This window comes from Oncorhynchus clarkii, chromosome 19, assembly GCF_045791955.1.
Source record: "Oncorhynchus clarkii lewisi isolate Uvic-CL-2024 chromosome 19, UVic_Ocla_1.0, whole genome shotgun sequence".
NCBI classification, from domain to species: Eukaryota; Metazoa; Chordata; class Actinopteri; order Salmoniformes; family Salmonidae; genus Oncorhynchus; species Oncorhynchus clarkii.
The window spans coordinates 1,201,991-1,225,887 of NC_092165.1; the positions used below are offsets into that span (position 1 = coordinate 1,201,991).

Genomic DNA, 23,897 nt, shown 5'->3' on the forward strand with positions numbered 1-23,897 from the left:
TATTGTTTACAGGTGCCACATCTACTCCCACTCTGGCGCTCAACATTGCTGGTTTATTAACCAACAGTCCTGGCAACCCATCATTACGCACACCTGGCAACCCTCATTACACACACCTGGCAACCCTCATTACGCACACCTGGCAACCCTCATTACACACACCTGGCAACCCATCATTACGCACACCTGGCAACCCTCATTACACACACCTGGCAACCCTCATTACACACAGCTGCGCCCCATCATTTCACCTGGACTTCATCACTACTCTGATTACTTCCCCACTGCATCTACACCTGCATTGCTTACTGTTTGGGGTTTTAGGCTGGGTTTCTGTACAGCACTTTGAGATGTCAGCTGATGTAAGAAGGGCTTTATAAATACATTTGATTTGATTCATCTTTAGCATTACTCATCATGCAGTCTTGGCTTTGTTATCATGTCCAGACGCTGCTCTTGTTTTGTATTCTCTACATGTTTGTTATTATTAAACTCACCAACGGGCGTTGGAGTGGGTTACGGCCATCTGGAAGAGAGGAGAGGAGGATCTGGTTTCCTAGGAGAGGTTCATGGTTCTGTTCAGGGGGGTCTTCGATCATCCACCAGAGGGCAGAGAGAGGTGATCGCCTACTCCAACTACGGCAGGATGGCCAGACTGCTGCTGATTCCGCCCTCACCTTCATGACAGTGGCAGCCTCCAGTGGATGGAATGAGCCGGTGCTCCGCACCTTATTCAGAAAAGGACTGCGCAAAGAGGGTCCAGACGGAGTTGGCATGCCGAGAGGACACCCTCTCCTTGGATGCACTCATCTCAGGCAGACAACCTACTTCAGGAGGCCAACTTCATCGCCTCTCTCTCTCCTTTGTTGACTGTTCTGAGTCAGAGCCTGAACCTAAGGAGGTAGGGGCCACAAAGTGGTCAGGAGGGACACCAGCTTCAACTGTGTCCGGTACGTTCCAATCCGGGGTCCATGAGAGCAGAGGGACGGCCCCATGATCAACCATCTCCTGGGTCAGGTGTGAGTATTCCGTCATCATCACTTTCCGCCAAACCCTTTTTAGTATAGCTTTCACTAGCTGGCTGTCCCTCGTGTTGTTTCTACAGCTCTAGTGGTCTCCGGTGCAGTGGGGAATTGTATTGACCAGGCCCTTGACTCCTCCCTGAACTTCACCTCATACCTGCTCTCCTCTCCGTTTCTGGTTCAAGCGCTGGATAATTGACCACTGGGATCGGGGACAATCACACACATCACAGCACAACTCACCCTCACCGTGGAGCACCAGAAAACCCTTCCTCATCATCAGTGTACCTGTACACAAGATCATTCTCTGCCTCCCGTGGCTCCAACGCCATAACCCCACCATCTCCTGGTCGAAGATGACAATCACGGACTGGGCACCTGAATGCCGGAGGACCTGCTTTCCCTTCCCCTGTAGTTCCACGTTGGTTGAGAGTCCTGTGAAAGTCCTGTGAGAGTCCTGTGAGAGTCCTGTGAGTCCTGTGGGAGTCCTGTGAGAGTCCTGTGGGAGTCCTGTGGGAGTCCTGTGGGAGTCCCGTGAGAGTCCCGTGAGAGTCCCGTGAGAGTCCCTGTGGCCCTTCAGTCCAACATCCCGGCGGGAGGTTTTCTCTGTGTCACCTGTCTCCCTCCTCATCACCCCTGGGACTGTCACCTGTCTCCCTCCTGTGCCATCGACCTGCTTGCAGGCTCTACGCCTCCGTGCAGCCACAACTACCCCTCTCTCTGTGGCTGAAACCAAGGCATTCCAACAGGGTGCCTCGTGGATGTACTTCTCCACTCCTCCATTTTAAGCAGACCAACTATAGTGCCTGTGCCCAAGAACACTAAGGTAACCTGCCTAAATGATTACCAACCGTAGCACTCACATCTGTAGCTATGAAGTGCTTTGAAAGGCTGGTCATGGCTCACATCAACACCATTATCCCAGAAACCCTAGACCCACTCCAATTTGAATACCGCCCCAACAGATCCACAGATGATGTTCTCTATTGCACTCCACACTGCCTTTTTCCACCTGGATTAAAGGAACACCTATGTGAGAATGCTATTCATTGAATACAGCTCAGCGTTCAACCACATATTGCCCTTAAAGCTCATCAATAAGCTAAGGACCCCGGGACTAAACACCGTCCTCTGCAACTGGATCCTGGACTTCCTGACGGGGCGCCCCCAGGTGGTAGGGGTAGGTAACACATCCGCCACGCAGATCCTCAACACAGGGCCCCTCAGGGGTGCATGCTCATGTACTCCCTGTTCACTTATGACTGCACGGCCAGGCCCGACTCCAACACCATCATTAAGTTTACAGATGACACAGCAGTGGTAGGCCTGATCACAGACAACGATGAGACAGCCTATAGGGAGGAGGTCAGAGACCTGGTCATGTGCTGCCAGGACAACAACCTCTCCCTGAATGTGATCAAGACAAAGGAGACAATTGTGGACTACAGGATAAAGAGGACTGAGCACGCCCCCATTCTCATCGATGGGGCTGTAGTGGAGCAGGTTGAGAGCTTCAAGTTCCTTGGTGTCCACATCACCAACAAACTAACATGGTCCAAGCACACCGAGACAGTTGTGAAGAGGGCACGACAAAACCTAATCCCCCTCAGGAGACTGAAAAGATTTGGCATGGGTCCTCAGATCCTCAAAAGGTTCTACAGCTGCACCATCGAGAGCATCCTGACTAGTTGCATCACTGCCTGGTATGGCAACTGTTCGGCCTCCGACCGCAAGGCACTATAGAGGGCCCAGTACATCACTGGGGCCAAGCTCCCTGCCATCCAGGACCTCTATACCAGGCGGTGTCAGAGGAAGGCCCTAATAATTGTCAAAAACTCCAGCCACCCTGGTCATAGACTGTTCTCTCTGCTACTGCACAGCAAGCGGTACCGGAGTGCCAAGTCTAGGTCCAAGAGGCTTCTAAACAGCTTCTACCCCCAAGCCATAAGATTCCTGAAGACATAATCAAATGGCTACCCAGACTATTTACATTGCCCCCCCTTTTACACCGCTGCTACTCTCTGTTGTTATCTATGCATAGTCAACTTAATAAATCTACCCACATGTACATATTACCTCAACTAACCGTACATTGACTCTGTACCGGTACCCCCCTGTATATAGTCTTGAAATTGTTATTATACTGCTGCTCTTTAATTACGTGTTACTTTTATTTCAGATTCTTATCCGTGGTTTTTAAACTGCATTGTTGGTTAGGGGCTCGTAAGTGAGAATTTCCCTGTAAGGTTTACACCTATTGTATTCGGCGCATGTGCACCCATTATTCCGTTCTTTCAAATCATGGGCCCCGTGTTCTGGGATGTAGAAGGGGACATTCGCCAGGCCCTGGAGAGGGAACCCGCACCTGCTACCTGTCCCCCTGAGAGCACCTACGTTCCCATGGGGATTAAGGATTGGCTACTGACCTGGGCACAGCTGTCGTCACTGGACAGACATCCAGGTATGATTCAATCCATCTCTGCAAAGTAATGGTAGCCCATCTTGGCACAGGATGTCACTCGCTAAGTCAACTCCTGTTCCGTATGTGCCCAAACCAAATCTCCCAGCACGCTCCAGCAGGTAAACTCCTTTCCCTTCCCATACCTCAGTATCCCTGGTCTCATCTGTCCATTGATTTTTACACTGATCTCCCCTCTGATTTCACCACCATTTTGGTGGTTGTGGACAGATTCTCTAAATCCTGCTGTTTTATCCCTCTCTCTGGTCTCCCTACCGCTCTTCATGTTGCTGTGGCACTGTTCCAGCAGGTCTTCCGGCACTAAGGCCTTCCAGAGGACCATCTCCCCCCGTCATGGGTATGGGAAGCCTTCATGGAGAAGCTGGCCAGCCTCACTTCCGGGTTCCGGCCTCAGTCTAACGGGCAGGTGGAAAGGATGAACCAGGAGCTGGGGAAGTTCCTGAGGAATCACTGACAGGACCTGCAGGGGGAGTGGGCCCGATTCCTTCCCTGGCTGGGGTACACCCAGAATTCTTTGCGTCACTCTTCCACCGGGCTGACTCTGTAATGTGTTATCAGCCAGCCCTGGCCCCATGGACACGGAGCCAGATCAGATCTCTTGCGGTGAACGAGTGGTTCAGGCACTCGTTCATTACTCTGGACCCTGATCTCTCCTTTGACGTACATATCAATAATATTTCAAGTTTTTACATCTTTGTAACATTGCAAAAGTCAGACTTTTTGTCCAATAATGATGCATTAAAATTAATCAGTGCTTTTGTTACTTCTAGGTTACTGCAATGCTCTACTCCCCGGCCACCTGGATAAAGCATTAAATAAACTTCAGTTAGTGCTAAATACGGCTGCTTGAATCTTGACAAGATCATATTACTCCAGTGCTAGCCTCTACACTGACTTCCTGTTAAGGACTGATTTCAAGGTTTTACTGCTAACCTACAAAGCATTACATGGGCTTGCTCCTACCTATCTTTCTGATTTGGTCCTGCTGTACATACATACACGTACGCTACCAGCTGGAGGCAGGGCTTTCACCTATAGAGCTCCATTTCTATGGAATGGTCTGCCGATCCATGTGAGAGGCGCAGACTCGGTCTCAACCGTTAAGTCTTTACTGAAGACTCATCTCTTCAGTAGGTCATATGAGTGCAGTCTCGGCCAGGGGTGCGAAGGTGAACAGCAATGCACTGGAAGGACGAACTGCCCTTGCTGTGTCTGCCTGGTCGGCTCCCCTCTCTCCACTGGGATTCTCTGCCTCTGACCCTATTACGGGGGCTAAGTCACTGGCTTACTAGCGCTCTTCCATGCCGTCCCTAGGAGGGGTGCGTCACATTGTGTCAGGCTTTGATGTGCTCGACTTGAGTGGGTTGAGTCACTGATGTGATCTTCATGTCCGGTCTTTCCCCCCCTCGGGCTCATGTGGTGGAGGAGATCTTCGTGGGATATTCTCAGCCTTAGTAGTATGTTGGTGATTTGTTGGTAAAGTGGGTGGGGGTATAAACTGCCTGGTTTGCCCTGTCCGGGGTTTATTGTCGGACGGGGCCACAGTGTCGTCGTTCCCCGTCTAAGCCTCCAGAATCTATGCTGCAATAGTCTATGTGCTTGGATGCTAGGGTCTGTGGGACACTGTCTTATCTGGTGTCCTGTGTGAATTTAAGTTTGCTCCCTCTAATTCTCTCTATGCCCCTTCCCGACCCAGAGGACCTGAGTCCTAGGACCATGCCTCAGGAACACCTGGCCTGATGAGTCCTGACTGTCTTCAGTCCACCTGGTTGTGCTGCTGCTTCAGTTTCAACTGTTCTGACCTGTTTACCGGACGAGCTGGTCTTCCGCCCACTGAGGTAGTCGGGAACTAATACACACAGTCAGTCAGGCGGCTAGGCAAAGGCTAGCTTTTTCAAACAGAAATTTGCATCCTGTAGCTCTAACTCCAAAACGATTAGGGACACTGTAAAGTCCATGGAGAACAAGAGCACCTCCTCCCAGCTGCCCACTGCACTGAGGCTAGGCGACACGTTCACCACCGATAAATCCGATAAATCCATGATAATCGAACATTTCAATAAGCATTTCTCTATGGCTAGCCATGCTTTCCACCCAAGGTACTAAACAATATCATAACCACCATCGATAAAAGACAGTACTGTGTAGCCGTCTTCATCGACGTGACCAAGGCTTTCGACTCTGTCAATCATCGTATTCTTATCGGCAGACTCAATAGCCTTGGCTTCTCAAATGACTTCCTCGCCTGGTTCACCTACTACTTTGCAGACAGAGTTCAGTGTCAAATCAGAGGGCCTATTGTCCAGACCTATCTATGGGGGTACCACAGGGTTCAATTATCGGGCCGACTCTTTTCTCTGTATATATCAACGATGTCGCTCTTGCTGCGGGTGATTCCCTGATCCACCTCTACGCAGATGACACCATTCTGTATACATCTGGCCTTTCTTTGGACACTGTGTTAACTAACCTTCAAACAAGCTTTAATGCCATACAACACTCCTTCGGTGGCCTCCAACTGCTCTTAAATGCTAGTAAAACCAAATGAATGCTTTTCAACCATTCGCTGCCCTCACCCACCCGCCCGACTAGCATCACTACTCTAGACAGTTCTGACCTAGAATACGTGGACAACTACAAATACCTAGGTGTCTGGCTAGACTGTAAACTCTCCTTCCAGACTCATATCAAACATCTCCAATCCAAAATCAAATCTAGAATCGGCTTTCTATTTCGCTACAAAGCCTCCTTCACTCATGCCAAACTTACCCTAGTAAAACTGACTATCCTACCGATCCTCGACTTCGGTGGTGTCATCTAAAAAATAGCTTCCAATATTCTACTCAGCAAATTGGATGTTGTCTATCACAGTGCCATCAGTTCTGTTACCAAAGGGCCTTATACCACCCACCACTGTGACCTGTATGCTCTTGTCGGCTGGCCCTCGCTACATATTCGTCACCAGACCCACTGGCTCCAGGTCATCTATAAGTCTATGCTAGGTAAAGCTCCGCCTTAGCTCACTGGTCACGATAACAACACCCACCCGTAGCACGTGCTCCAGCAGGTATATCTCACTGGTCCTCCCCAAATCCATCACCTCCTTTGGCCGCCTTTCCTTCCAGTTCTCTGCTGCCAATGACTGGAACTAATTGCAAAAATCGCTGAAGCTGGAGACATATTTCCCTCACTAACTTTAAACATCAGCTATCTGAGCATCTAACTGATCGCTGCAGCTGTACATAGCCCATCTGTAAATAGCCCACCCAATCTACCTACCTCATCCCCATATTGTTTATATTTACTTTCTGCTCTTTTGCACACCAGTATTTCTACTTGCTCATCATCATCTGCTCATCTATAACTCCAGTGTTAATCTTCTAAGTTGTAATTCCTTTGCTACTACGGCCTATTTATTGCCTTACCTCATGTCATTTGCAGACACTGTATATAGACTTTCTTTCTTCTATTGTGTTATTAACAGTACGCTTGTTGATTCCATTTATAACTCTGTTTCTGTCACAATGCTTTGCTTTATCTTGGCCAGGTCACAGTTGTAAATGAGAGCTTGTTCTCAACTAGCCTATCTGGTTAAATAAAGGTGGAAAAAAAATAAAAAATACTGTCTCGACCTCTGAATGCTCGGCTATGAAAAGCCAACTGACATTTTCTCCTGATGTGCTGACCTGTTGCACCCTCTACAACCACTGTGATTATTCTTTAACCCTGCTGGTCACCTACGAATGTTTGAACATCTTAAAAAACAATCTGGCCTTAATGACCATACACTCTTATAATATCCACGCAGTACAGAGAAGAGGACTGGCCACCCCTCAGAGCCTGGTTCCTCTCTACCCAGTACAGCCAGAAGAGGACTGGCAATCCCTCAGAGCCTGGTTCCTCTCTAAGTTTCTTCTTAGGTTCCTGCCTTTCTAGGGAGTTTTTCCTATAACTCACCGTGCTTCAACATCTGCATTGATTGCTGTTTGGGTTTTTTATGCTGGGTTTCTGTATAGCACTTTGTGACATCTGCTGATGTAAAAAGGGCTTTATAAATACATTTGATTGATGACTGTATAGACCTCGCTTTGTGCACGGGGACATAATCATGCTGTAGCATTAAGATTTCCCTTCACCGGAAATAAGGGGCCTAGCCCGAACCATGAAAAACAGCCCCAGACCATTATTCCTCATCCACCAAACTTTACAGTTGGCAATATGCATTGGTGCAGATAGCATCCTCCCGTCATCCGCCAAACCGAGATTTGTCGGACTGCCAGATGGTAAAGCGGGATTCAGCATTCCAGAGAACGTGTCATTCCGCTGCTCCAGAGTCATTACACCCCTCCAGCCGATGCTTGGCATTGCGCATGTTAATCTTAGGCTTGTGTGCTGCTGCTCAGCAATGGAAACCCACTTCATGAACAGACGAACAGTTATTGTGCTGACATTGCTTCTTGAGGCAGCTTGGAACTCGGTTGTGAGTGTTGCAACTGAGGACAGATGATATTTAAGCGCTATGTGCTTCAGCACTCAGCGGTCCCATTCTATGAGCTTGTGTGGCCTACCACTTTGCGGCGGAGCCGTTGTTGCTCCTAGATGTACTCTTGTCAGCAACGCAATGTGGCTGAAATAGACGAATCCACTAATTTGAAATGTGGGGTATACTTTTGAATATATAGTGTACTGCCAATTTCTCCACAACACCATTGTAAGCGGGTTATGGTAGAGAAATTAGCATTCGATTCTCTGGCAACTGTTCTGGTGGACATTTCTGCAGTCAGCATGTCAAAGTTTTAAGTTCCTCGGCATACACATCATGGACTAACTGAAATGGTTCACCCACACAGACAGTGTGGTGAAGAAGGAGCAACAGCGCCAAATGTGTCTTGTCACATAAAACCCTCAAACCTTTACAGATGCACAATTGAGAGCCTCCTGTCATGCTGCATCACTTCCTGTTACGGCAACTGCACCACCCACAACCGTAAGGCTCTCCAGAGGGTGGTGCGGTCTGCACAACGCATCACTGGGGGCAAACTACCTGCCCTCCAGGACACCTACAGCACCCGATGTCACAGCAAGGCCAAAAAGATTATCAAGGACAACAACTACCCGAAACACTGCCTGTTCACCCCTGGCAGAGGGCAAATGGCAGCTACTTTGAAGAATCTCAAATATAAAACATATTTTTATTTGTTTAACGCTTTTTTGGTTACTACATGATTCTTCCATATGTGCTATTTCATAGTGTTGATGTCTTCACTATTATTCAACAATTTAGAAAATAGTAAAAAATATAGAAAAACCCTGGAATGAGTAGGTGTGTCCAAACTTTTGACTGGTACTGTAGATACACTGAGTGTACAAACATAAGGAACACCTGCTCTTTCAACAACCATAGACTGACCAGAAGAATCCAGGTTAAAGCTATGATCCCTTATTGATGTCACCTGTTAAATCCACTTCAATCAGTGTAGATGAAGGAGAGGAGACGGGTTAAAGAAGGATTTATAGCCTGGAGACAACTGAGACATGGATTGGATGGATAGCATTATTCAAACCTTGTCTCTCAGGACTGAGACTGGACCACCCAGGAACACTCAACACCTATTGGAAAGCCATTCTGGTGTGTCTTTGGCATAAGAATGTATATTAGTATTGTGGTGCAGCATTATATTATGGGTATGCTTGTCATCAGGGACTGGGTAGTTGGTCAACAGAAATATAAAAGGAGTCGAGGTAAAAAGTTAGAGGACAACCCACCGTAGTTTTCTGAAAACCGATTCCTGGGATAAAGTTACATTTTTCAGTGGGACAATTACACAAATGTTTATGCCAAATTAGGGATGTGGTGCTGACGAAAGACCAGGCCAATTCCAAATGCCTTGCAGACCATCCCCAATACAGATCTACTCGCCCATCGGCATGACAACAGTAGACCATCCCCAATACAGACCTACTCGCCCATCGGCATGACAACGGTGGACCATACACAATACAGATCTACTCGCCCATCAGCATGACAACAGTAGACCATCCCCAATACAGACCTACTCGCCCATCGGCATGACAACGGTGGACCATACACAATACAGATCTACTCGCCCATCGGCATGACAACGGTAGGCCATGCCCAATACAGATCTACTCGCCCATCGGCATGACAACGGTAGACCATACACAATACAGATCTACTCGCCCATCAGCATGACAACAGTAGAGATGAAAAGACATGACACAACCCAGCCACTCCCCCTTTCCTAACCTACTCCAGATCACAACATAATGCTCCAGAGGGCCATTAAACGGCAGAACATCCACTTCAAACATTCTATCCAGGACAGGATGGTAACAGCAGGGGCCAAATGGCTCGCCCTGCTCTAAAAGGACACCAAAAACTCTGCTGTTTGGGAGAAATTATTACATAAGGCTGTGAGGCAAGAAGTGCACTGGTGCATGCTATGATCATTGTGTGCTGTAGACATTTGAAATTATATTGTGCATTCTCCCCGTTGTGAACAACTTCTCCGTATTTCAAGGAGAACGTGTCACATTTTGTATCATTATGTAGGGAACATTATGCCCTGAACAATGACCCACCTCTCCCAGTTGTACAAACGATGTATCCATCAATAAGGGAACAATATTCAATTCCCAAAGGAAGAGACTCTCCTCCTGGGGCTGCGTGACCTCCTGCTAAGGAATGTTTCAGCCAATCAGGCAGGGAGACTCAGTGTAACAGTTTAGCTTCTGTCCCTCTCCTCGCCCCTACCTGGGCTCGAACCAGGGACCCTCTGCACACATCGACAACTGACACCCACGAAGCATCGTTACCCATCGCTCCACAAAAGCCACAGCCCTTGCAGAGCAAGGGGAACAACTACTTCAAGGTCTCAGAGCGAGTGACGTCACCGATTGAAACGCTATTAGCGTGCACCACCGCTAACTGGCTAGCCATTTCACATCGGTTACATCAGCACCTAGCCCCACCCTCATTGTCCATTCTAACTGAACTATAAAAGCGTGGCACAAATAATTGCCACGGCCGACCAAAATCCCTCTACTGCTTCAACATCAGCATAGTTGGTAACTGGAAAGCGCTCTTGCTTATTGATCATCCCCGATCTCAATGAGTGGAGGCCAAACACCAATATTGGAATTTGAACAATTGTCCTCTGCTCTCACTTTGATCTCAGTTGGACGAATACACCACCCCAGAACTGAATACACCACCCCGGAACTGAATACACCACCCCGGAACTGAATACACCACCCCGGAACTGAATACACCACCCCGGAATTGAATACACCACCCCAGAACTGAATACACCACCCCAAAACTGAATACACCACCCCCAAAACTGAATACACCACCCCATAACTGAATACACCACCCCGGAACTGAATACACCACCCCGGAACTGAATACACCACCCCGGAACTGAATACACCACCCCGGAACTGAATACACCACCCCGGAACTGAATACACCACCCCGGAACTGAATACACCACCCCGGAACTGAATACACCACCCCGGAAGTGAATACACCACCCCGGAACTGAATACACCACCCCGGAACTGAATACACCACCCCATAACTGAATACACCATCCCCGGAACTGAATACACCACCCCGGAAGTGAATACACCACCCCGGAAGTGAATACACCACCCCGGAAGTGAATACACCACCCCGGAAGTGAATACACCACCCCGGAAGTGAACACACCACCCCGGAAGTGAACACACCACCCCGGAAGTGAACACACCACCCCGGAAGTGAATACACCACCCCGGAAGTGAATACACCACCTCAGAACTGAACCTTCTCCATTTTTCTCCCTTTAAAGACCGTTTGGTAATCGAACCAGAGATTGAAATACTAAGACATTGTTACCTTGTTTTTAGAATAAATCTTCTTCCTGTCATAAAATAATATCACTCTCTCAGATTTTGAATCTGATTTATCATTAGAAGAACTCTACAGAATCTTCAGATTATAATTGTGACACGAACAGTTTATCCCTACTTGCTAATAAAAGTTTTGACTTAAATGATAGCTGGTGCCCCGTTTACTGTAGAATATAGATACATCCATATTTTGTATCCCATAATGAATTACCCAATGAATGAGACATTATCATAGCATTAGGCCACACCCCTACAACAAAGACACACCAGAGAGAAGAGAGATGGCACTGTACTGGAAGGCTGTGGTTTGTGAGTTTAGCTATTTGGGATTATTTTGGCATTTATCTTTACTTTATTTTCCTGAAATGTATTCGCTTTCATTTATAACCTTAACCCTCTCATTTATAACCCTAACCCTATCATTTATAACCCTAACCCTATCATTTATAACCCTAACCCTATCATTTATAACCCTAACCCTATCATTTATAACCCTAACCCTATCATTTCTAACCCTAACCCTATCATTTATAACCCTAACCCTATCATTTATAACCCTAACCCTATCATTTATAACCCTAACCCTATCATTTATAACCCTAACCCTATCATTTCTTATAACCAGCAAGAACTTTTGAACATCAAATCGTCAGTTAATTTCCCCAATTCCAGCTTCAACTTCAATTTATCTGCCCTGGGCTCTTTCTGTAATTACGACCCAATTTTCAGGCAATCCAAGAGGAAAGGCCGGCGTTACAGAGGCAGTGGAGGGAGAGTCCTGGTGAGATTAATGAGAAGGGAAAACCGGACACCCCTTCCCTGCATTCCATTGGCCAAGAAGATGGATGACCTTGGATCAAGGATTTGCTTGTAACAGCAATATTCTCCGTTTTTCAGAAACATGTCTTCTGGACAAGATACTCCCCATGGCTATCCAATAGGGATGGGAGAAATGTGCAATTTCTCTTAACGTTTAAACGTAAATAAAAATCATACAATTATGGGAATTCACAATTCAGATGTGGTTCTGTGTATGACCACTAAGAATTACTGCAGTTCAATCTATCACATTCCTGGTTACTGACATACCGGTCGTCACTAGGTACCACAGCCACAAAGTCTTAATGCCCACCTATTTCTACAGTTGATCTTCTTAAAATGTGATTTTAAACCTAACCCTAACCTTAACCTTAACCTTAACCCTAAACCTAACCCTAACCTTAACCACATGGCTAACCTTATGCCTAACCCTAAACCTAATCCTAACCTTAACCACATGGCTAAATGTATGCCTAACCCTAAACCTAATCCTAACCTTAACCACATGGCTAAATGTATGCCTAACCCTAACCTTAATCCTAACCTTAACCACATGGCTAAATGTATGCCTAACCCTAAACCTAATCCTAACCTTAACCACATGGCTAACCTTATGCCTAACCCTAACCTTAATCCTAACCTTAACCACATGGCTAACCTTATGCCTAACCCTAAACCTAATCCTAACCTTAACCACATGGCTAAATGTATGCCTAACCCTAACCTTAATCCTAACCTTAACCACATGGCTAAATGTATGCCTAATCCTAACCTTAACCACATGGCTAACCTTATGCCTAACCTAAACCTTAAATGAACTCCAAAAATAAAAATGTTGTTTGACAATATATTCTGATTTAGTGTTTGTGGTAACTAGTGGAAACCCTACCAGATGGTGCTCACCTTACTGCGGTCCACCACTCACTCAGCAACGATGGTATTAATGCCGTTTTAGATTCTCTGCCCTCCATGTTGTTGTCAGTTGTCAGTTGCAGAAGCTCAAACAGGAACTACCCAGTGACTCGATCAATTGAGAAATGATCATCAGAATCAGAGATTATGCTACAGGACTGCTAGCGCTGATTATAATATGTTCTGAGACTCCACCTATAACACCAACGAGCTAACCCCCTCCGTCACCGGCTTCATAAGGAACTGCATCGGGGACGTTGTCCCAACACTGAAGGTTTGCTGCTTCCCCAGTCAAAAGCCCTGGTTTGACACCTCCGTCACCGGCTTCATAAGGAACGGCATCGGTGACGTTGTCCCAACACTGAAGGTTTGCTGCTTCCCCAATCAACATCCCTGGTTTGACACTGAGGTTGGAGCTAAACTAAAGGACAGGACTACCACACACAAGGCTATCACAGACAACCCCGAGGCTACGACCTCCGCAGAGTCATCAAACGAGCAAAAGGACAGTATAGAAGTAACATGGCCTCCTATTTCACAGGCTAGGCTGCATGTCGCATGAGCTACAGTCCATTACAGATTACAAAGGAAGACCTAGACGTGATCTGCCCAACGATGCCTCTCTACCAGACCAACTCAATGCATTTTATGCACGTTTTGACAATGACAACACCATACAGTGTGGGAGGGCCATGCCGACCCAGAGGACTGGGTGATCTCACTCTTCGAGGCCGAAGTAAGGTTTTTAATCAGGTCAGCACTCGCAAGGCCGCGGGGTGCGTTCTCAGAGTGCAGATTAGTTGGCAGGCATATTCATGGTAATGTTCAACATCTCCTTATCCCAGTCTGTAATGGCAGGCATATTCATGGTAATGTTCAACCTCTCCTTATCCCAGTCTGTAATGTTCAACCTCTCCTTATCCCAGTCTGTAATGGCAGGCATATTCATGGTAATATTCAACCTCTCCTTATCCCAGTCTGTAATGGCAGGCATATTCATGGTAATGTTCAACATCTCCTTATCCCAGTCTGTAATGTTCAACATCTCCTTATCCCAGTCTGTAATGTTCAACCTCTCCTTATCCCATTCTGTAATGTTCAACATCTCCTTATCCCAGTCTGTAATGTTCAACCTCTCCTTATCCCAGTCTGTAATGTTCACAATCTCCTTATTCCAGTCTGTAATGTTCAACCTGTCCTTATCCCTGTCTGTAATGTTCAACCTCTCCTTATCCCAGTCTTTAATGTTCAACCTCTCCTTGTCCCAGTCTGTAATGGCAGGCATATTCATGGTAATGTTCAACTTCTCCTTATCCCAGTCTGTAATGGCAGGCATATTCATGGTAATGTTCAACTTCTCCTTATCCCAGTCTGTAATGGCAGGCATATTCATAGCTTTCAACTGGATTCACCTGGTCAGTCTATGTCATGGGAAACAGCAGGTGTTCTTAATGTTTTGTGCACTCACTGTATATGAATATTGCGTGTCTCTGTGCGTGCGTGTGTGAGAGTGTGTTAGAGAGAGGTTTTACGTACAGCTCTCCAGTTGCATCTTGCAGAGCTGTGTGTCCATGGGGAACAGAGTGAGGTCCAGAGGGCAGGACAGGGTCACTGACAACCTGAACACACAACAGACAGTCACTGACAACCTAAACACACGACAGACAACCTGAACACACACCAGACAGTCACTGACAACCTGAACACAAAACAGACAATCGCTGACAACCTGAACACACAACAGACAGTCACTGACAACCTGAACACGTAACAGACAGTCACTGACAACCTGAACACACTACAGACAGTCACTGACAACCTGAACACACACCAGAAAGTCACAGACAACCTGAACACACACCAGACAGTCACTGACAACCTTTATCACACAACAGACAACCTGAACACACACCAGACAGTAACTTACAACCTGAACACACACCAGACAGTCACTGACAACCTGAACACACAACAGACAGTCACTGACAACCTGAACACACAACAGACAACCTGAACACATGCCAGACAGTCACTGACAACCTGAACACACAACAGACAACCTGAACACATGCCAGACAGTCACTGACAACCTGAACACACACCAGACAGTCACTGACAACCTGAACACACAACAGACAACCTGAACACATGCCAGACAGTCACTGACAACCTGAACACATGCCAGACAGTCACTGACAACCTGAACACATGCCAGACAGTCACTGACAACCTGAACACACATCAGACAAACTGAACACTCACCAGACAGTCACTGACAACCTTAACACACAACAGACAAACTGAACACACACCAGACAGTCACTGACAACCTTAACACACAACAGACAACCTGAACACAACACAGACAGTCACTGACAACCTGAACACACAACTGACAGTCACTGGGCACACATAGGCACCTACCCTGGCAGACAGGCAGGCTGCCAGGCAGACAGTCAGACAGGCGGTAGTGATGTGCAGTTCGCAAACTATTCGTTCTTTTTAAATGACTCTTTTTACTGACTTGATAGTCATGATTCGTTTTTCCAAGTCCCTCAGTCATTTTAGTCCTTCATTGCTCCAACCACTAGCTGTCTATCATGTGGGTCCAATTCACTGATTATTGAATGTTATCAATGGACACAGCTTTGTAGAACCAAAACATACACATGCCTCTGCTTAACACTCAACACTGAAACTCCAAACCGAAACGTTTGGGGGACTACTGCAGTTCAAACGATATTGTACTTATCTTCCTCGCGACAGTCAAGTATTCCGCCAAGAGTCGTTCATAAAGAAGTCTGGTTGGGGACGCATCTAGACCTTGTTTCAAAGATATAAAGAAATAATTGTATTTGTATGCCTAGCAATCAAAAATGTATAATGTTGGAAGCACACTTTTTGAAGCACACAAGTCTCAGTCACAGACATAAGCCCCCATAAGACTAAGAGTTTTTAGTTCATTGTTTGCCGGTAGGGGGTTCTGCTCTGGGCATTACTGAATCAAATTATTAACAAAATTAGTCTAAAACTAGTTGATTAGATCTCAGTCAGTAAAAAGAGTCAAACTTCACAGACAGACAGACAGACAGACAGACAGACAGACAGACAGACAGACAGACAGGCTGACAGACAGACAGACAGACAGACAGACAGACAGACAGACAGACAGACAGACAGACAGACAGACAGACAGACAGACAGACAGGCTGACAGACAGACAGACAGACAGACAGACAGACAGACAGACCTCATGCTGATGAGAATGTCTCCATTCCTGAAGATAAATAACAGGATGTTGTCTTGCGTGACGTCATGGAAGTTGGCATGTTTCTCGTTGGCGAAGAACAGGTCTGGTTTCCATAGACACTGGAATATCTTGGGGTCCACCGTCAGCGCTTCTCCTTTGAAGTCTGCCGGGAGCTTCAGCCTCGGGTCGTTCCACCGCTGACGCAGGAAGATGTTCACACGGTAGTCCTAGCAACAATCAATCATTTGTTAGTACAAAGTCAATTAAACCCCTAGAGTCAACATTTGCTCCCCCATAGAAATCGAATTAGCATAATAATTAAAATCCCTCCCCAAATCTTTCTGTTTAAGCTAGATATCTGTCTCAATCCCCCATTTTTGGAAAAATAATGTTCCCAGAGTGAACGGGCTATTTTGTCAGGACAAGATGCTAGAATATGCATATAATTGACAGCTTAGGATAGAAAACACTCTAAAGTTTCCAAAACTGTAAAAATATTGTCTGTGAGTATAACAGAACTGATATTGCAGACGAAAGCCTGAGAAAAATCCAATCCGGAAGTGACTCGTGTTTTGAAAGCTCTGCGTTCTGGTGCGTCCCTATTGAGCAGTGAATGGGCTATCAACCAGATTCCCTTTTCTACGTATTCCCCAAGGTGTCTAGAGCATTTTGACGTAGTTTAGCGATGTGTCCTATAAGGAGCATTGGTGGCAAATCTGATGGCCGAATGGTAAAGAACATCTAGCCGCTCGAGAGCACCCTTACCTGCCGATCTATAAACGATGTCTACGTAATCTAGCATGTGTAGGCTGGTCATCTGAATCAGGGTTAGTTTGGTAGCAGGGGTTAAAGAGGAGCGATTACGATGGAGGAAACAAAGTCTAGATTTAACTTTAACTATATGTGCTGAGAGAAGGACAGTGTACTGTCTAGCCATACTCCCAAGTACTTGTATGAGGTGACTACCTCAATCTCTAAACTCTCAGAGGTAGTAATCACACCTGTGGGGAGAGGGGCATTCTTCTTACCAAACCACATGACCTTTGTTTTAGAGGTGTTCAGAATAAGGTTAAGGGCAGAGAAGCTTGTTGGACACTAAGAAAGCTTTGTGTAGAGCGATTAACACAAAATCCAGGGACGGGCCAGCTTAGTATAAGACTGTATCATCTGCATATAAATGGTTGAGAGAGCTTCCTACCTCCTGAGCTATGTTGTTGATGTAAATTGAGAAGAGCATGGGGCCTAGGATCGAGCCTTGGGAAACTGCCTTGGTGACAGGCAGTGGCTGAGACAGCAGATGTTCTGACTTTATACACTGCACTCTTTGAGAGAGGTAGTTACCAAACCAGGCCAAAGACCCCTCAGAGACACCAATACTCATTAGCCGGCCCACAAGAATGTAATGGTCTACCGTATCAAAAGATTTGGCCAAGTCAATAAAAATAGCAGCACAACATTGCTTAGATTCAAGGGCAATGGTGACATCAGTGAGGACCTACTGTATATGGTTGCAGTGACACATCCATAACCTGAGCGCACACCAGATGGCATACCCAAGAGAATACTATAGACATCAAGAAAGCCAGTCAGTTGATTATTGACACGTTTTTCCAACACTTTTGATAAACAGGGCAAAATAGAAATAGGCCTTAAACAGTTAGGATCAGCTTGATCTGACCCTTTAAATAAAGGATGAACCGTGGCTGCCTTCCAAGCAATGGGAACCTCCCCAGAGAGGAGAGAAAGGTTAAAAATGTTGGAGATATGCTTTGCCATGATAGGGGCAGCAACCTTAAAGAAGAAAGGGTCTAAACCAGCTGACCCAGGTGTTTTTTTTGGGGTCAAGGAGCTCCTTTAGCACCTCGGAATCAGTGACCACCTGCAGGGGAAAACTTTGTAGCGGGGCAGGGGGACAAGAGGGAGGAGGATCGGGGATAGTCACATCAGAAGGGGTGGGAGATGAGGAAATGTTAGACGGGCAAGGAGGCATGAGTCAAATAGGAATCCTGACTTAATGAAGTGATGATTAAAGAGCTCAGCCATGTGCTCCTTGTCAGTAACAACCCTAACCCATTTTCCAGAACTTCTTGGGGTTAGACCCACAGAGAGAGAACTGCTCCTTAAAGTAACTAACTTTGGCCTTCCAGATAGCCTGAGTGCACTTATTTCTCATTTGCCTGAACGAGAGCCAGTCAGCCTGGGTATGCGTGTGCCGAGCAATTTGCCAAATGGGATTGTTGAGGTGGAGTAAGCCAGATCATGGTCGAACCAGGTGCCGAACCTGTTTTTAATTCTGAAAATATCAAAAAATAAGGTCCAAGCATCTTCGACAGAGGGGATCAAGCTGATTCTATACAGATTTACAGAGGCCAGTTCATGAAGGAAGGCTCGTTAAAGTTTTATATCAACCGTCTATGACAAATCAGGACAGGTTGTTTCACTGAGCAGCCTTTATGAACACAGGCTGTAAAACAGTGATCACTAAGGACATGATAGAAAACGCCAGGCTGATACCTATCAGGATTATTTGTGAGGATAACCTTTATGAACACAGGCTGTAAAACAGTGATCACTAAGGACATGATAGAAAACGCCAGGCTGATACCTATCAGGATTATTTGTGAGGATAACATCGACGAGAGTAGCCTTTTCTGGGTGTTTGGAGTCCTACCTTGTGGGATTGGTAGTAATGTGAGAAATATTTAGGGAGCCCTATTGCTTTAGGACTTGGCTCATGTAGTTTAAGCATGTCCCAATTTAGGTCACCTAGCAGGACAAATTCAGACTTAGTGTAAGGGGCCAGGAGAGAGTTTAGGGCAGCATACAGGCTAATGCTGATAGCATACAGTCTGATGGTGGTAGCATACAGTCCGATGGTGGTAGCATACAGGCTACTGTTTATAGGATACAGGCTAATGTTTATAGCATATATGCTAATGGTGGTAGCATACAGGCTACTGTTAATAGCATATAGGCTAATGTTTATAGCATATAGGCTAATGGTGGTAGCATACAGGCTACTGTTTATAGCATACAGGCTAATGTTTATAGCATACATTATAATGTTGATGGTTTACAGACTAATGTTAATAGCATACAGGCTACTGTTTATAGCATATAGGCTAATGTTGATGACGTTGGAATGTTGGTAGCATTGTTAGCATGGTTTTAGCATTAGTAACTCTGCTCACCATGTTGGTTTCCTGGATGGAGCCAAAACTGTTGATGAACATATTAATCTTGTCTTCCACCGGAACACCTGGGACACACACACACACACACACACACACACACACACACAGAGTCAACATAAACACCCCCATGCCAGTTTTATTCCAGTGTGTGTCTGTGTGTGTGTGTGTGTGTGTGTGTGTGTGTGTGTGTGTGTGTGTGTGTGTGTGTGTGTGTGTGTGTGTGTGTGTGTGTGTGTGTGTGTGTGTGGTGTGTGTGTGTGTGTGTGTGTGTGTGTGTGTGTGTGCGTTTGGCATTTCTGTGGTCTTGACAGTCATGTGATCATTCCGCTCCACTCCACCTGATTCGCAGCATATGGCCGTTGCTCTCTCTCTCACACACACACAGGCACACAGGCAAACGCACACACAGGCTTACAACAGTTTCAGTTTATTAACCAAACAGACTCATTCTGTCCTCCTCCTCCTCTCCCCTTCTCCTCTCTTCTCCTTTCTCCTTCTTCTCTCCTCCTCTTCTCTTCTGTCCTCTCCACTCCTCTCTTCTCCTCCTCTCTTCCTCTTCTGTCCCCCTCTTCCTCTCCTCTCCTCTCCTCCTCCTCTCTTCCTCTCCTCCACTCCTCTCCTCTCCTCCACTCCTCTCTTCTGCTCCTATCCTCTCTTTTCCCCCTCTTCTTTCTTCTTTCCCCTCATCTCCTCCTCTCCTCTCTTCTCATCCGCTTCTCTCTTCTCCTCCTGTCTCTTCTCCTCCTCTTCTTTCTTCTGTCCCCTCATCTCCTCCTCTTCTCTCTTCTCCTCCTCTTCTCCTTTCCTCCTCTCCTCCTCTTATCTATTCTCATCCTCTTCTCCTTTCTCCTCCTCCTCTCCTCATCTTCTCCCGCTCCTCTCCTCCTCTTCTCTGTAATCCTCCTCTTCTAATCCTCTTCTCTATTCTCCTCCCCCTCTCCACCTCTTCTCTCTTCTCCTTCTCTTCTTCTTCTCTCTTCTCCTTCTCTCCTCTCTTCCTCTTCTCTCTTCTTGCTCCCCCCTCCTCCTCTTCTTCTGCTCCTCTCCTCCTCCTCTCTCCTCCTCTCTGCTCTTCTCCTCCTCCTCTCTCATCTTCTCCTCTTTCTCTCTTCCCTCTTCTCCTCTCTCTATCCTACTCTTCTCCAGCTCCTCTCCTCCTCTTCTCTCTTCTATTGAACTGTTACTGTATAACAGTTCAATAGAGTCATGGGTTAGGGTTGTTACTGTATAACAGTTCAATAGAGTCATGGGTTAGAGTTGTTACTGTATAACAGGTCAATAGAGTCATGGGTTGTTACTGTATAACAGTTCAATAGAGTCATGGGTTGTTCATGTATAACAGTTCAATAGAGTCATGGGTTGTTACTGTATAACAGGTCAATAAAGTCATGGGTTAAGGTTGTTACTGTATAACAGTTCAATAGAGTCATGGGTTAGGGTTGTTACTGTATAACAGGTCAATAGAGTCATGGGTTGTTACTGTATAACAGTTCAATAGAGTCATGGGTTGTTACTGTATAACAGTTCAACACAGTCATGGGTTAGAGTTGTTACTGTATAACAGGTCAATAGAGTCATGGGTTGTTTCTGTATAACAGTTCAATATAGTCATGGGTTAGAGTTGTTACTGTATAACAGGTCAATAGAGTCATGGGTTGTTACTGTATAACAGGTCAATAATTCATGGGTTGTTACTGTATAACAGTTCAATAGAGTCATGGGTTGTTACTGTATAACAGTTCAATAGAGTCATGGGTTAGGGTTGTTACTGTATAACAGTTCAATAGAGTCATGGGTTAGGGTTGTTACTGTATAACAGGTCAATAGAGTCATGGGTTGTTACTGTATAACAGGTCAATAGAGTCATGGGTTGTTACTGTATAACAGTTCAATAGAGTCATGGGTTAGGGTTGTTACTGTATAACAGTTCAATAGAGTCATGGGTTAGGGTTGTTACTGTATAACAGGTCAATAGAGTCATGGGTTGTTACTGTATAACAGGTCAATAGAGTCATGGGTTGTTACTGTATAACAGTTCAATAGAGTCATGGGTTAGAGTTGTTACTGTATAACAGGTCAATAGAGTCATGGGTTGTTTCTGTATAACAGTTCAATATAGTCATGGGTTAGAGTTGTTACTGTATAACAGGTCAATAGAGTCATGGGTTGTTACTGTATAACAGGTCAATAATTCATGGGTTGTTACTGTATAACAGTTCAATAGAGTCATGGGTTGTTACTGTATAACAGTTCAACACAGTCATGGGTTATGGTTGTTTCTGTATAACAGTTCAATAGAGTCATGGGTTGTTACTGTATAACAGTTCAATAGAGTCATGGGTTGTTACTGTATAACAGTTCAATAGAGTCATGGGTTGTGGTTGTTACTATATAACAGTTCAATAGAGTCATGGGTTAGAGTTGTTACTGTATAACAGGTCAATAGAGTCATGGGTAGTTACTGTATAACAGTTCAATAGAGTCATGGGTTAGGGTTGTTACTGTATAACAGTTCAATAGAGTCATGGGTTGTTACTGTATAACAGTTCAACACAGTCATGGGTTATGGTTGTTTCTGTATAACAGTTCAATAGAGTCATGGGTTGTTACTGTATAACAGTTCAATAGAGTCATGGGTTGTTACTGTATAACAGTTCAATAGAGTCATGGGTTAGGGTTGTTACTATATAACAGTTCAATAGAGTCATGGGTTAGGGTTGTTACTGTATAACAGGTCAATAGAGTCATGGGTTGTTACTGTATAACAGGTCAATAGAGTCATGGGTTGTTACTGTATAACAGGTCAATAGAGTCATGGGTTGTTACTGTATAACAGTTCAATAGAGTTATGGGTTGTTACTGTATAACAGTTCAATAGAGTCATGGGTTAGAGTTGTTACTGTATAACAGGTCAATAGAGTCATGGGTTGTTACTGTATAACAGGTCAATAAAGTCATGGGTTGTTACTGTATAACAGTTCAATAGAGTCATGGGTTGTTACTGTATAACAGTTCAACACAGTCATGGGTTATGGTTGTTTCTGTATAACAGTTCAATAGAGTCATGGGTTGTTACTGTATAACAGTTCAATAGAGTCATGGGTTGTTACTGTATAACATGTCAATATAGTCATGGGTTGGAGTTGTTACTGTATAACAGTTCAATAGAGTCATGGGTTAGAGTTGTTACTGTATAACAGGTCAATAGAGTCATGGGTTGTTACTGTATAACAGGTCAATAGAGTCATGGGTTGTTACTGTATAACAGGTCAATAGAGTCATGGGTTAGAGTTGTTACTGTATAACAGGTCAATAGAGTCATGGGTTAGAGTTGTTACTGTATAACAGGTCAATAGAGTCATGGGTTGTTACTGTATAACAGTTCAATAGAGTCATGGGTTAGAGTTGTTACTGTATAACAGGTCAATAGAGTCATGGGTTGTTACTGTATAACAGGTCAATAAAGTCATGGGTTGTTACTGTATAACAGTTCAATAGAGTCATGGGTTGTTACTGTATAACAGTTCAACACAGTCATGGGTTATGGTTGTTTCTGTATAACAGTTCAATAGAGTCATGGGTTGTTACTGTATAACAGTTCAATAGAGTCATGGGTTGTTACTGTATAACAGTTCAATAGAGTCATGGTTTGTGGTTGTTACTATATAACAGTTCAATAGAGTCATGGGTTAGAGTTGTTACTGTATAACAGTTCAATAGAGTCATGGGTTGTTACTGTATAACAGTTCAATAGAGTTATGGGTTGTTACTGTATAACAGTTCAATAGAGTAATGGGTTGTTACTGTATAACGGGTCAATAGAGTCATGGGTTGTTACTGTATAACAGTTCAATAGAGTCATGGGTTAGAGTTGTTACTGTATAACAGGTCAATAGAGTCATGGGTTGTTACTGTATAACAGGTCAATAGAGTCATGGGTTGTTACTGTATAACAGGTCAATAGAGTCATGGGTTGTTACTGTATAACAGTTCAATAGAGTTATGGGTTGTTACTGTATAACAGGTCAATAGAGTCATGGGTTAGAGTTGTTACTGTATAACAGGTCAATAGAGTCATGGGTTAGAGTTGTTACTGTATAACAGTTCAATAGAGTCATGGGTTGTTACTGTATAACAGGTCAATAGAGTCATGGGTTGTTACTGTATAACAGGTCAATAGAGTCATGGGTTGTTACTGTATAACAGTTCAATAGAGTTATGGGTTGTTACTGTATAACAGGTCAATAGAGTCATGGGTTAGAGTTGTTACTGTATAACAGTTCAGTCATGGGTTGTTACTGTGG

The 23,897-nt window shown here is 45.1% G+C and overlaps 1 protein-coding gene across 1 annotated transcript in view; it reads right to left on the reverse strand.

The window, feature by feature from the left end:
• LOC139374569 (glycine receptor subunit beta-like) overlaps positions 1–23,897 on the reverse strand; it is a 44,812-nt gene that overhangs the window by 10,457 nt on the left and 10,458 nt on the right. Inside the window, exons 5-7 of the mRNA XM_071115567.1 lie at positions 19,591–19,658; positions 16,400–16,626; positions 14,686–14,768 (exon numbers count right to left, since the gene is read on the reverse strand). Of these exons, the coding sequence (XP_070971668.1) occupies positions 14,686–14,768; positions 16,400–16,626; positions 19,591–19,658 (378 nt within the window). The remainder of the gene's footprint in view (positions 1–14,685; positions 14,769–16,399; positions 16,627–19,590; positions 19,659–23,897) is intronic.